The sequence below is a fragment of the Zea mays genome, chromosome 6, assembly GCF_902167145.1.
Source record: "Zea mays cultivar B73 chromosome 6, Zm-B73-REFERENCE-NAM-5.0, whole genome shotgun sequence".
NCBI classification, from domain to species: domain Eukaryota; kingdom Viridiplantae; phylum Streptophyta; class Magnoliopsida; order Poales; family Poaceae; genus Zea; species Zea mays.
The window spans coordinates 174,522,647-174,534,327 of NC_050101.1; the positions used below are offsets into that span (position 1 = coordinate 174,522,647).

The 11,681-nt window shown below is 48.7% G+C and overlaps 1 protein-coding gene across 1 annotated transcript; it reads left to right on the top strand.

Moving 5' to 3' along the window:
- The first annotated feature begins 8,525 nt into the window (after positions 1-8,525).
- Positions 8,526-10,046, top strand: LOC100272412 (uncharacterized). Its single transcript, NM_001146890.2, has 3 exons — positions 8,526-8,844; positions 8,991-9,120; positions 9,220-10,046. Exons 1-3 carry the CDS (start codon positions 8,709-8,711, stop codon positions 9,740-9,742), a joined length of 789 nt encoding a protein of 262 aa, NP_001140362.1. The 5' UTR covers positions 8,526-8,708; the 3' UTR covers positions 9,743-10,046.
- The last annotated feature ends 1,635 nt before the right edge of the window (positions 10,047-11,681 follow it).

Sequence of the window (11,681 nt, forward strand, 5' to 3'; positions counted from 1 at the left end):
GTTGCGAGCTTGATGTAGATTGGATGGCCACGTTTGCCACCACTTCCTCTTCCTCGGAGCTAGAACTCTCTTCATCGGAGTTCCATTCTTCACCAATATGGGCTTGACCATATTTCTTCTTCTTGAAGTATCCCTTGGTCTTGCCCCCCTTTTTGAACTTGTCCTTCTTGTATTCCTTCTTAGCTTCTTGTTCCTTCTTGTTAGGAAAATCCACTATGAAATGACCGGTTTGGCCACATTCATAGCATGCCCTCTTCTTTCCTTTCCTTTGGAACTTGTCATTTTTCCTTACAAATTTCTTGAATGTTTTGATGAACATAGCAGTGTCTTCATCACTTGAGCTATCTTCATCACTTGAGGTCTCGACCACTTTCTTTGCTTTGTGGTCTTTGTTCTTCTTGGGGTTGTCTTGTTCATTAGTGATCAATGCATGAGAGTCCCTTGACTTGATAGGGGCTTCTTCGGACTCGTGTTGTTGAATCTTTGCAAATAATTGATGAGGTGTCATATCCTCATAGTCATCACGATCCCTAATCATCCTTGCAAGACTCTTATCCTTTTCTTTATAAGCTCTCTTGAACAATCTTGTGACCTTGGAGTCACTCCAATCTTCACTCCCAAGAACTCTTATTTTGTTGACCATCACCATCAAGCGATCAAAGAGTGATTGAAGCGACTCACCCTTTGTCCAATCATATCTTGCAAGCTCACTTTCCAAAGCCTCAACTCTATGTCTTTTAGCTTTGGGATCTCCTTCATGTGACATTTTAAGAATATTCCAAATGTCACGGGCATCTTCTCTTCCTTGAACTTTCCGGTATTCTTCCGGACAAAGACTTCCTTTAATTATGCTCACTGCTTGAGCATTTCGATGAACCTCTTGCATCATTTCCGGAGTCATCTCTTCTCCTTGGGCGGGCTTATACATACCTACATTAACAATCTCCCAAAGACTAGGATGCACACCGATTAAATGCGACTTCATCTTGTCGGCCCACTCATCATAGTTCAACTCACTAAGAGTTGGTAACTTTCCAAGTGGGGCGGAAGAGAAGTTGGGAATATAATTTCTAGAGTAATCGAATTGAACTTTGCTAAAGTCATTACCTTTGCTTTTGGTAGATGATCCTTCGGTGTTGAGACTTACCTTGCTCAATACCTTAGACACCAAAAGATCCACTAGATCGTCATTATAATCAAATGTTCCCTTACCTTTATCTTCTTCGGCCTTTCTTCTTGATTCTTCTTCTTCGGCCTTTTTCTTAGCATCTTCCTCTTTCATTTTGAGGAACATTCTCTCGGCAATCTTCATGGCGAGGTCGAGGACCTTGGGGTCCACTTCCTCACCGGAAGATGTGATGGGGATTTCCTCGAGGAGAGGATCCACATGGTCCCGTTGAGTAGACATGATCGTTTCCTCACGCGGTTAAGCGTAAAACGAGGTACGAAGTTCTGATACCAATTGAAAGTAGCCTAGAGGGGGGGGTGAATAGGCTAATCTGAAAATTTTCACAACAAACTTCGAAAGATTGTTAGATACACAGTTCGACTGGTGCAGGCCGGTTCAACAGCTACGTGCGCAAGTTGAACCACTCTGAACCAATCCAACTGTTTTAAAAACTTTAGACTAAAATCTACTCGAAAAGTGTTTCACAAGTTCTTGAGAGAAGTAAGATATAGCTAAGTGAGGATGAAAAGATGAATATGTAAAGATTATTTTACTTCTAGATAAACTCTACGGAGAAATCTTTATGTCAATCTTGCAAGTAAAAATATCTCAAGTTGAAACAAGCAAGAACACAAGACACAAGATTTAATCCGAGGTTCGGCCACACCACAAAGGTGTCCTACTCCCCGTTGAGGAGCCCACAAAGGGCCGGGTCTTTTTCAACCCTAATCCTCCAAAAGCCGACCACAAAGGTCAAGGCAATCTCTTCTTATCTTAGCTCAAAGAGCGGGTGATACAAACTTCTTAGGGTCGTCCACAAATTTGGAGACTCCCAAGCAACCTCAAAGATCTTGAAACCTAGGGTTTCAAGAACACCAAGAACGCACAAGAGGGGTTTGCACAAGCTCAAGTCTTTGAAAGAGAGATGGGAGAGGAAAACCAAATCGTGAGCACAAGCACAAACCTCACACCCAAGAGCTCCTCCAACAAGGTTGAATCTTGAGGAAGATTTAAGTGTGAGAGAGATGGAGAGATGAGTGCTTTGTCTCAAGTTAGGTGAGCAATAAATGAGTGAGTGTTCAGCCGTATTGAAGAAGAGAGAGAGGGGGGTCTATTTATAGTCACGGCTCAAAAACTAGCCGTTTGACCAAAAACCCCGTTGAAAACCGGTTGAACCGCCCCCTAGGGCGGTTGAACCGCCCCCTGACAGGTCAGCAGACTGTTTGCCAGTCTGACTGGCAGACTGACTGGCAGACTGACCTGCAGGCGGGTCAGACAGGCCAGGACCGGTTGAACCGCCCCCTAGGGCGGTTGAACTGCCCCCTGACACCCCTGGCGACCTGACTGCCAGTCTGACTGGCAGACTGCAGATCAGAGGTCAGAGGGTCAGAGACCAGTTGAGCTGCCCCCCAGGACCAGTTCAGCTGGTCTAGACCAGAGAGTTTTGGAGAGAAAACCCCAGCTCAGCTGCCCTGGGGCAAGTTCAGCTGGGTATGGTCAGAGAGGTCCACAGCTGAAGTTGAAGTTCAGCTGGAGTTGAAAGTTCAACTCAGCTGAAGTCCAGCTCAGCTGAAAAGCTCAGCTGCAGCTGAAGAAGCTCATCACAGCTGAAGTTAAGTTCAGCTGGAAAGCTCAGCTGCAGTTGAAGAAGTTCAGCTGTTTTTCAGCAAGAACACTCTAGGTTTCTCAACCCAAACCATGGTCAGCCAAATAAAGTTAACGTGATTTTTGGTTTTCAAAAATAGCTTTTGAATAAGAGGACTTGAGCTATAGCAAACACCTGTACCTGTGCGGAAAAGAACAAGGAAGAATTACATCATGCAACACAAGATTTTACATAAATTTTATACGTCCGTTGCATGAAGTCCTTGGCGCTTCCTTAAGTTCCTGTTTCCTTCTAATCAAACACTGAGAACAAAAACTGTTAGTACCCTTATTTGTTTTGTCATTAAATCACCAAAACCCTCACTTGGGGTTGATTGCACTTACAAGGTCGCGTCGGGGACGGACTACACCGTCATCTTAGGTATGAGGCTAACGCCCAGCAGGTCCTCCGCGAGAATGCTGGCGTCATCTGTCCGCTTGGGGTTGGCATGTTGCGGGGAAATGACACTCGTCGTTGTCTCAGGCGCGAGGACAACGCCCGACATGTCCCCCGCTGGGGTGCCGGCGTCGTCGACTCGCTCGACAGCCGACGAGATGCCGCCTCCTACCTGGCCACGATTGCCCCGTCTCCTCCTTTTGCGGCGAGGAAGGTGGCGGGACAAACCCGGATGCTGCTCTTCCGCCACGGGGGGAAGACGTCATCGAGTTCGCCGCCGTCGGGCGAGCTGTCGGCCATCGTTGTCGCTGTCGCGCTGCGAGGGAAGGAGTACCATGTCATAACTGCCGTCGAGGGACATGAACTCGAGACTCCCGAAATGGAGCAGCGTCCCAGGCTGAAGAGGTTGCTGGAGACTACCCATCTAGAACTCAACGGGAAGTTGTTCGTCAACACGCAGCAGGCCCCTACCTGGCGCGCCAACTGTGGGCGTTTCGACCGCAGGGGGTCCATGGACCGACGAGTAAAATTGTCGTTGCGTGTCCCAGCCCAGATGGGTTGGCGCGAGATGGAACACAAGGGGGGAAAATGCGGCTCGTGTTATCCTGCGCCGGGGGGGATGCGCTCGTAGTAGGGGTTACAAGCATTCGCGAGGGAGAGAGAGTGAGCCTGTTCGTCAGCCCGTTCTCCCGCGCGACCCCCGCATGAGGGCCCTGGACCTTCCTTTTATAGATGCAAGGAGAGGGTCCAGGTGTACAATGGGGATGTAGCTATGCGCTAACGTGTCCGGCAGAGAGGTGCCAGAGTCATGTGTACATGCCAACGTGGTTGTCGGAGAGGTGCTAGAGCCCTGTGCACGCGGTATCGTGGCCGTCGGAGGAGCGCTTGAGCCCTGTAGAAGCACAGCTGTCGGGGCTGCTGGGATCTTGCTGACGTCTCCTTGCTTCCGTAGGGGGCTGAGAACCACCATCGTCATGGACGCACGCGGGGAGCCATCATTACTTGTTACCGGGGCGAGCCTGGATGGGACAACGGTCTTGTTCCCCCGTAGCCTGAGCTAGCTAGGGGTAGGGTAATGATGTATCCCTCGTGGCGTGGTCGGTCCGAGCCCAAGGTCGGGCGAGGCGGAGACTCCTCCTGAGGCCGAGGCCGGGGTCGGGCGAGGACGCGATTCCTCCCGAGGTCGAGGTTGAGGCCGAGCCCTGGGGTCGGGCGAGGCGGAGACCACCTTCCGAGGCCGAGGTGGGGGCCGAGCCCTGGGGTCGGGCGAGGCGGAGACCTCCTCTCGAGGCCGAGGCCCAAGGTCGGGCGAGGCGAAGCTTCCTGTTGCGCGTGAGGCTAAACTTGGCTGTTGTCAGCTTCACCCTGGTGGGTGGCACAGCAGTCGGAGCGGGGCGGGCGGCGCTGTTTTCCTGTCAGGTCGGTCGGTGGAAGGGCGAAGTGACTGCGGTCACTTCGACCTTGTCGACTGAGGCACGTGTGTCAGGATAAGGTGTCAGGCGATCCTCACATTGAATGCGCCTGCGATACGGTCGGTTGGTGAGGCGATTTGGCCAAGGTTGCTTCACAACGAAGCCTGCCCGAGCTGGGCTTCGGGCGAGTCGAGGGTGCGCCCGTTGCTTAAGGAGGCCCTCGGGCGAGGCGTGAATTCGTCTGGGACTACTGTTCCCGCCCGAGGCTGGGCTCGGGCGAGGCGAGATCACGTCCCTTGAGTTGACGAAGCCTTGACCTGAATCGTGCCCATTAGCCTTTGCGGTTTGTGCTGATGGTGGTTACCAGTCGTTTTTAGGAGTGTTGGGGGTACCCTTAATTACGGTACCCGATAGGTTTATACAACCTTTGTGAAATGTTCAACAGTTCTGTTTGTTGGAATATAAGATAATATGTCGAGTATCTGTATACCGACAAGTTAATGCTCCAACGAATTCTCTTGTTTAGTATCATTTATTTATGGAAAACGATGTGTATGTAGTACTATCTGCTCCCGGTTTGCACAACTTGTGCCTCAATCTGCTTTAGATAGATGTATGCCAAAATCAAGTTTACAAGTATGGTTGCCCCTCACCCACAACATGTTACATAATTTTATTAGATATAATCCCGGCATCCCGTGCATAAGTCTCTAACCGGTTGCTATTTATCCTATAAGAGAATTCCTTGACACATGATGAGGATAAAGGAGCTTGGTTTCTGGAGAAATGGTTGACTATGAATGTTTATGTTAGGAACCATATCAAGGTTCATCAATATCTATGATTGCAGTACCGAACGTATGTAGTCAGCTGTTAACCATACACGATATGGCATGACCATTTATATTATTATGTTTGAATAGCCACTTAGGAAATGGAGGTTGTTCTGACTTGTGAAAGTCTATAAACCTGATGACTGCAGTGTTCCTCACAACATATCATGAAGAACAAAATATAGGAGGTAAAAGAGTTTATACTGGCCATATGGCTCTATATCTTACACCTTTGCGATGTCTGTTTCGTCAAGGAAGGACGGTATGAATACAAATACATTAGTGGATGGCATGTGGCTATGCAGCAAGCATGAGAGGCTAACGAGACCGAATGCTGATGGGCTCTCGTCGATCTATTGTTGCTATTGTGAATGAAGCATTGGTTACATGTCACAAATGAGGACATCTTGGGCATGTGACGTCATGGAAAAATGAGCACGAAGACCGGTTACTTTTTGTTGGTAATAAGATGCTATTTTTTCCTTTGTAATGTTTCATCAGTATATTATCTATAGTGAACGTTTTTTTGGGATTTAATTGGTTGAACTGTTAGAATTGAAGTATCATCTCTGCATAAGTGTATATGTCCTTTATTTGCTTAAATTGATTCAGTCTATAGTCTGCCTTTTGCCTAAAATTATGGCTCTGGACTGTTCTGTTCCATCCAAAAGCAGTACAATATCATCCCTATATGTAGACATATTGTGTATTAACATTTTATCAAATGATAATTTATGTGCCATTGCATAAGTGGTAATTGATTTAGAAATACACTTGCTCTATTACAGTCCACACTATCCATCCAAAACTATTATTATAATGAAAACAACTCTAAGCATTTTCTTGTTTACTTTACGAGTACATCTTGCTACTGTTTTGTGTACATTGAATTATTGCTTCGGATTTCATCGCTTTTGGTTGCAAACCTGTTCAACCAAGTTTCGTTTTTTACCTGTACAAACATATCCGAACTGAACCGTTTTTTTTACTTGTAGTAACACACCCACAACAACAAGCACCACCTTTATCTTTTACTGATGGATATAGGATTAGCATGTGTTGATTTAATCCTATCTCCATCACTTGCCTATATGTTAACCTGGTTTTGTACAGTTTAGTTACCAAGAAAAAACATTTCTAATTTTGTTTGTGTTGCAATCATAGTCTCATATTTACCTCCACTCAACAAAATACTGTTGTTTTGCTCTATAGAAGCTTTTTGTCACTTGGTACTAGCATTCAACTTCCCACCCTAGCACCACTACAAAAAATTTAGTTTGAGGTAAATATGTAGTAATGACACTAATGAACTGTAAATTAGCTTGTTTGTCGTTATTTGTAATATGCTATTTAATCCTTCTCATAATTTTCTGGTTCTTTTATATATATAATGGTTCTATGATCGATACTAGAAGATCAATGGCACCGTCTATACTTAACCAAAATAGGACAACTGCAGTCGTACCTCCCTTTCCTTCAGAGTCTCCGTAAGTACACATTAAACTTGTCAAACCTATCTATGTGGGCCACCTAATCTAAAGTTCGTGTTTCATGTAGTTTCGTGTTATTTGATGACGTTGAAGCCATAGGCTTACTAACAGTAAAGAGTGTCTTTGCGAGAATAGTCATTAAGTTTCCTAGACGCCGTGATAGCCAACATTTCATTCTACAAGACATCACTGTGAGTTGCTTCATCAAACATTAAAATAAAGTCAAAATAGTCATGTAATTCTATTACTCACGTGACCTGCATTCTGAAATGTCTAGGGATAAAAAATTGAAGCAATTTCATACCACGATAATGTCCAACGATTTGACGCCGAACTCCAACAAGGATCTGCATATATATTGTATGGAGTGGCGTTCTGTGTAAACTAGGGGGCGTGGCAATTTCAGAATTTTGTACATAGGCTAGAATTGACATTGGCAACACATAATGTTGTCTAGCCATTCAACAAGCCGATTTTCAGATCACCTCTTTGAGATTTTTCAGCTTCCTCTGTCTGAGCAAGCCTACGAACAATATATTGAATTAAATGAGGCTTGGGGACAAATCACGGTGACCGACGCAAAGGACACCTGGAAGCTCATTTGGGGTCTGAAATTTTCTCTACGAAAAAGACTTACAGGCATTTGATGGGTCAGACTCAAGTTCATCAGATTTTCAGATTGCTTTGGAAAAATAAATGTCAACCAAAACATAAAGTCTTTTTTTGGCTATGGTTAAAAAACAGACTCAACACAAGGAATATGCTAAGGAGGAAAAACATGACAATTGAGTCTTACACCTGCGAGAACTGCATCTGGCAGAAGGAGGAAACTCTTTATCATCTCTTCCTCAGGTGCAACTTCGCGAAGGCTTACTGGAATTCAATCGGTTTGATGCCCCCTAGAATTGCTAATCCATAGGAGGTTGCGTCAAATCTAAAACAGCAACTCAATGTTCCCTTCTCTATGGAGATCATTATTCTCATGGCCTGGAGCATTTGGAAGTGCCGTAATACTTGGCTTTTTCAGAACAAAGATCCAACAGTGCAACAATTCAAGCATGAGTTCGCAAAAGAATTACTCCTAGTCACTCATAGAGCTTTGGGTAGATTTGATTCTGCCATCCCAGCATGGCTTCAACAATGGCAGTAGAAACTCTCCCTCACCTTCTGTATTTCGTCTACTTGTTTGTTCTGAACAATGTTTTCTTTCTAGTTTAAATAAAATTTTCAGTAGGCCCCCTCCTGTTCTCTAAAAAAATAAGCCGATTCAGTTTCTTATATATCCAAAACATCTTATGTCATTTTATAAAATCGTCCAACAACCTCATAAGATGTTTGTAGGTAACGACTTGTCTTTCTATATTCAATATACTTATACCGACTTAACCCTAAAAATTATTCAAATTTAACTAGAGGTGAATGGCTCAGATTGCCGTACGCGCGCAGAGCGGGACGGGACAAGCTCACGGCGGATTCTGGTGCTGGGCCGTACCCGCGCCCTCGTAGACCTGAACCTTGCCCGTCCCCCCTGGCCAGCCCTCTCTATAAAATCCGTAGCCCAGCAGTGCATCACCCGCTGCCCGTCTTCTACTTGCGCGGTTGCGCCCTGCCCCTGCGTCTGTACGCCCCCGCCCCCGTACGGCTATCTAGGCTACCACTCACTGGTCACTGGTCAGACTCAGAACCCCAGCAGCACTGCGCAGTGCAGCGCATAGTTGATCAGCTGCAGCTCGTGCACGTAGCCGTGTGCCGCGCGCGGCGGACATGGGCCGCGCGCCGTGCTGCGACAAGGCGAGCGTGAAGCGGGGGCCCTGGTCGCCCGAGGAGGACGAGCAGCTGCGGAGCTACGTCCAGCTGAACGGCATCGGCGGCAACTGGATCGCCCTGCCGCAGAAAGCAGGTCAGGGTAGTACAGTACAGCCTCATCCCATCGTCGTCGTCAGATACTCAGATTGTTCAGAATCCTTGTTTGCTGCCGCCAACGCCAATCAGGGTAGCATTACAGTACACGGTATTCATTTTACCTTCCTTGTGCTTTGTCCACAGGGCTGAACCGGTGTGGCAAGAGTTGCCGGCTGCGGTGGCTCAACTACCTGCGGCCGAACATCAAGCACGGCGGCTACACCGACGAGGAGGACCGGATCATTTGGTCGCTCTACAGCTCCATCGGCAGCAGGTGGGTTGGGGTACGGTGGCAGCCAGGTGATCGATCGATCGGTTTCCGTCTGTGCGCTGGACTGACCGACCGAGCTATGCTACGCATGCCCATACCCAGGTGGTCGATCATCGCGTCCAAGCTCCCCGGCCGGACCGATAACGACGTCAAGAACTACTGGAACACCAAGCTCAAGAAGAAGGCCATGGCGGCCAGTAGCAGCGGAGCAGCCTTCGCGGCGCCCGCCACGCCGGCGCTCTCGCCCGCCTCCTCGTGCGTCACCAGCTCCTCCAGCGGCGACGTGCGCCTCGGCGCAGCGTACACGGAGCCGCCGCCGCCTCGGCAGCACGCGGGGCTCGTACGCTCTGACGCTCCGCGGACGGAGCTCGCGCCCGTGCCGGCAGTCGCGCACCTGGACGGCGCCTGCTGGCCGGCCGCGGCGGCGCTGGACGTGCTCCTGCCCGAGCTCGGCGGCGAGCAGCTGTTCCCGTACGGGTACGGCGACTTCTTCGGCGGGCTGCAGGACAGGGCCCTGGAGCAGCAGCTCTCGTCGTGCTACTTCCCCAACGTGGCCGAGATATGGGGCGCCGCTGCCGTCGCCCCCGACGGCAAGCCGCCGGGTCTCTGCAACAGGCTGACGTAGTGGGGAACTGGGGATACGGCGGTCGAGCCCGAACGTACGAAGACCCCGGTAGAGTTCACGGGATCGATGCGCGGAAACATCGATTTGGTGTACGCTTTGTGCGTGCAGTGCTCCATTGGTTCATCATCATTCATGGACGACGACGAGTGCAAGCTAGCTAGTAGAATAGCTCTTGCTCTTCTCCCCTTGCCTGTTCTTGTTTTTCTCCCTGCGCTTCGCTTCCCTTCCCTTCCCTTCGCGTGGACATACAGATACAGGACGACGATGTATTTTGCTGTGCATTATTACATGTAAATTACTCACTACAGTGGTACGCGCCTGCTCTAGTCTACTCTCTGAAAAACCTCAGCCACGCGTACCTACTACTAATGGCTACGCTTGTCCGTATATGTGCCGCAGCCGCGTCGTCGTCGATGCCACGGACAAGTAGAACGAAGTCCGTGAAAACGACGCCTCAGCTCCCCGTCCAAGTCGTCTCGTTCCCGCAGTCGGCACTCGGCAGCGCCGCGGTGACGCCGGCCATGGCCCTACAAGCTACAAATGCTGCACTGCACCGTACGCATGCTACTCCGCTGAGTGCAGAGCACACGGTGCAGCACCGCAGCGCAGTTCATGTACATGCATGGTTTGCCCGGCAGGCAGGCACACACATGGCTCCGCCATGGTGCTACTTACTCTTACTCAGCTCGCACTTTACCCGTTCACGACAAAGGCCAACGACCGTGCCAACGGAGAAGGGAAGCGTATGAACGTTTGCAAGATAGGAGTACGACCGTGTCCCTGTGCTAGGCTGCTAGCTGTGTGCATCACGAAAATTCCCATTTTCCCCCCTTCCAAGGGCCTGCAAATATAGAAAAAGAGAAGACACTCATCGAGCTGTGTCATTTTATATGTGGGTTAACTGGTTCTCAGTCGTCAATTCGTCATCCGTCTCGTAAAGTGACTGGCTAGGGGCTAGGGCTTCACGAGGACGACGGAAAAGTTGGCCCCGCCCCGAGTTGAAAGTTGACCGTGGCGAGAGGGGAGCTACCAGCATCGGTTTCCGCGAAGCTTCTTCGCTGTCGATCCGAGGACAATTCAGCGACTGTGCCCTGCCCTACAAAAGATTTGTCATTGACGTAAGCTTACCATGTACACTGCGGCTGTTCGTTTTCTAAAGTTTGCTGCGGTGGTGAAGTCATTCATACTGACAACGAAACTCCAATGCTATATACGTCCCTACGAGACTACTATGGTCATCTAAAACATTGTTTTTACACTATAAACTATATTAATATAGTTTGAATATGATTATAATGATGGATAAGATGATGGAGATAGCCTAATCGATTTAGTGGCCATTTACATTTATGCAGCTTACATAGTACGTAGCTTCCAAAGTTACTCAGAGCTAGGCCATTGCGCGGTTTGCTCCATGTTTAAGCCATAGCGGGTTGTCACTGTTTTACAATTTGAGTTTCAGGAGCTGCCTCGTTGTTCTGTACCTTTTAGCTCTTTATCAGAATTTAGAAGGGGAAAAACATGATTCAATACACCATCTGTTGGAACCCAAAATGACCGTGCGGACGTTCCGGCCCGGAGGCCGGACGGTCCGCGGTCCGGACCGTCCGCAGTGGTGGCGCGGACGGTCCGCGCGTGCGCAGAGTCAGTTAGGGTTCCTAGTTTCTCGCGGGATTTGTTACCTAAAACCGCGGGATTAACTCGGAAATCAGTTGGAAGCGGATCCAGACCTCCCCTTTATATAGATGAAGGGCTACGGCCGATTGAACCCCCATCAATCGAATCAATACAACTTCTATTTCGCATTTTATCTTAGGAGTAGTTCTAGTTTAGCCCTAGTTTAGCCTTCCAATCCCCAAATTCTCCGCCTCTCCTCGACTCTACGTCGATTAGAGGAGTCTAGGTCGGTCTACCCGAGCCTAGACACCACCTAGGATCT